Raw genomic sequence first — 2,342 nt, forward strand, 5'->3', positions numbered from 1 at the left:
AGAATAAAACTGTGTAAATGGAGTACAGCCAGATTCTAAACTCAAGTCTTAAAATAGTCACGTTCAATCCTTATCTGATTTATCTTTTTTTTTTTCAGTCTTCAAATATTTTTTATTGTCTTAATCTTTAAACTATTTGTTGATACAAAATATGACCTTAGGCCTCTGGCTTCATTGCCTCGAGCCGGGGCTGGGCCTTCTGTCAGCCATTTTCACTAAGCAGCATGGTCTCTGAGAAATTCAAGGGGCGATTTCTGTCTCTGAGCTCAAAATATATATTAACATTCATTTTCATCATTTTCAAATAGGAATAACCAAGACAACACCCAAAGAAAATGATCAAAAGTTTAACTTCCCATATTCTCCCTAGAAAACAACCCAGGAAACTACATGGCCATGTCTGACCTCTGGCTAGCCACAGAAGAAACCCTACCATGAGGGAGAGGTCAAACAATCCTCATCATTTGCTTCTAGTACCCCACTGCCCAGGTACCATAATGTGCTAGTCTGGGTTGACTAGAGACACAAATTCAGGGCACTCATATAGATGTAAGAGAGAGCTTCATACCAAAGTGTAATTCTTTTTTTTTTTTTTTTTAACCAAAGTGTAATTCTATATCAAAAAAACATCCCAGCCAATCCATCAATCGGACATTAGTCCATATGCCCGATACCAGTCTGTAAATTCTTCTTCAGAATCATGCGACACAAGCCATGACACCAAATGCAGGAAGATCGCAGGCCAGTGGGTGGAAAGTCTTGTGGATGCAGCGGTGGCGGAAGCATGGTGTGGGTCACCATGTGGCTGGCTCCTCCAGCTCCAGGGCTCTGGCTCCATCAGTGTAGCTCCGTGTGGCTTGTTAGCAGGAAGATGACGCAGGAGAGAGGGTGTGTCCGGCCTCCAGTGAGCTATTTATCTCTGGAGCCCCTCCAAATGAGGTCATCAAACTGTGACCTGATTGACAGGCTAAACCCCACCCCGTCACTCCTTAATTGTCTCAAGTTGACACCAGATGATGTCGCTGCCACAGTGACCCTGACCCACCAGGGAAGGGCCGTTCCAGACGTACCGGGTGGCGAAGGGCAAATCAGAGGAGCCAGATGAGATGAGGAAGGGTGCGGCCTCGGGATGGGAGGAAGGCTTGTGAACAACCTGCGATATGCAGGTGGCATCCCCTTGCCTGCTCAGAGTGAGGGGGACTCGAATGGAGCACTTGCTGGTGACCCCGGACGGCGGCCTTCAGTCCTCACGACGGCTCAAGGTCAAGAAGAGCGCAGTCCGCACCCCTGGACCAACAGGTCCCACCACGGCAAGCAGAGCTGAGACGGAGCGTTCAAGGGTTGCCTCTTGCGTATGTGTGTGTGAGCCACCATCAGTGCCCATGGGAGCAGCCGGCCAGAGATCGAATGATGCACTGCCCTGAGTTGATCTCCTGCACGCGACCCCTTAAATGTGTTGACAAGCAGGGAGGTGACTTGGAGGACTAGGGCGGGCCCGACCCAAGCCAGGGTGTGTCTAATCGCTTCGTAAGCACGCGACGGCTGGACACTGACTAAGAATGGCTGCATTTGAACGGTGGGGGCTGGAGAAGACTATGTAGAGCACCACGGACTGCCAACAAGACAAACAGATCTGCCCTGGAGCAAGTACAGCCAGGGCGCTCCTTGGAAGTGAGGGTGTCAGGACTTGGCCTCACGTCCTTGGGGCACGTAGTCAGGAGAGCCTGGTCCCTGGAAAAGGATGCCATGCTTGGTGAAGTCGAGCGGCAGCCAAGAGGAGGAAGACCACCACCAGGCTCCGACCTAACGAAGATGGCGCGGGTGGCCCAGGACCACCTGCTGGACATCAGGTCTCTGAGAGTGGGGATCCACTTGACAGCACCTGACTCAGCGGCAGCATGGGTGCCAGTGCTGTGGAACGAGTCTAGACCCATCCAGCACACAGCCTGCTGAGAAGCGTAACCCATCTCTGAACAACCATGCCATGCCACCCGGCGTCCAGTGGCAATGGAGTTTCTATCACTGTTGCCGCCACTTGCATGCATAACTTTGTGCCCAATTTGAAATATTAAGCCATCAATTTCATTTCACTTGGCCAGCTGCCACTTGCGTGGGTTCTATGCACAGCCACCCGGCACTTGGTACAAAGAAATGGAAACGGGACTCAGGCCGGCTTACCTCATTATACCAACCAACGATGAGCTCCAGGTTGCCCACAAACTTCCGGAAGGTTTCGTTCTGGGAGAACAGGCTCTCCGCGCTGTCTGGCATCTCCTTTTGCTGCTGAAACTTCAGGTACTTGACCTCACGCAGGACGGCCACCAGCTGTGCCACCCACCGAG

At 51.5% G+C, this 2,342-nt stretch overlaps 1 protein-coding gene across 1 annotated transcript in view; it reads right to left on the reverse strand.

Moving 5' to 3' along the window:
* DNAH17 (dynein axonemal heavy chain 17) overlaps positions 1–2,342 on the reverse strand; it is a 100,853-nt gene that overhangs the window by 85,112 nt on the left and 13,399 nt on the right. The window contains exons 11-12 of the mRNA XM_030888141.2: positions 2,139–2,325; positions 898–919 (exon numbers count right to left, since the gene is read on the reverse strand). Of these exons, the coding sequence (XP_030744001.2) occupies positions 898–919; positions 2,139–2,325 (209 nt within the window). The remainder of the gene's footprint in view (positions 1–897; positions 920–2,138; positions 2,326–2,342) is intronic.

The sequence above is a fragment of the Echinops telfairi genome, unplaced genomic scaffold (assembly GCF_000313985.2).
Source record: "Echinops telfairi isolate 266 unplaced genomic scaffold, ASM31398v2 ScPeMD7_7458;HRSCAF=8496, whole genome shotgun sequence".
In the NCBI taxonomy this organism is placed as follows: Eukaryota; Metazoa; Chordata; class Mammalia; order Afrosoricida; family Tenrecidae; genus Echinops; species Echinops telfairi.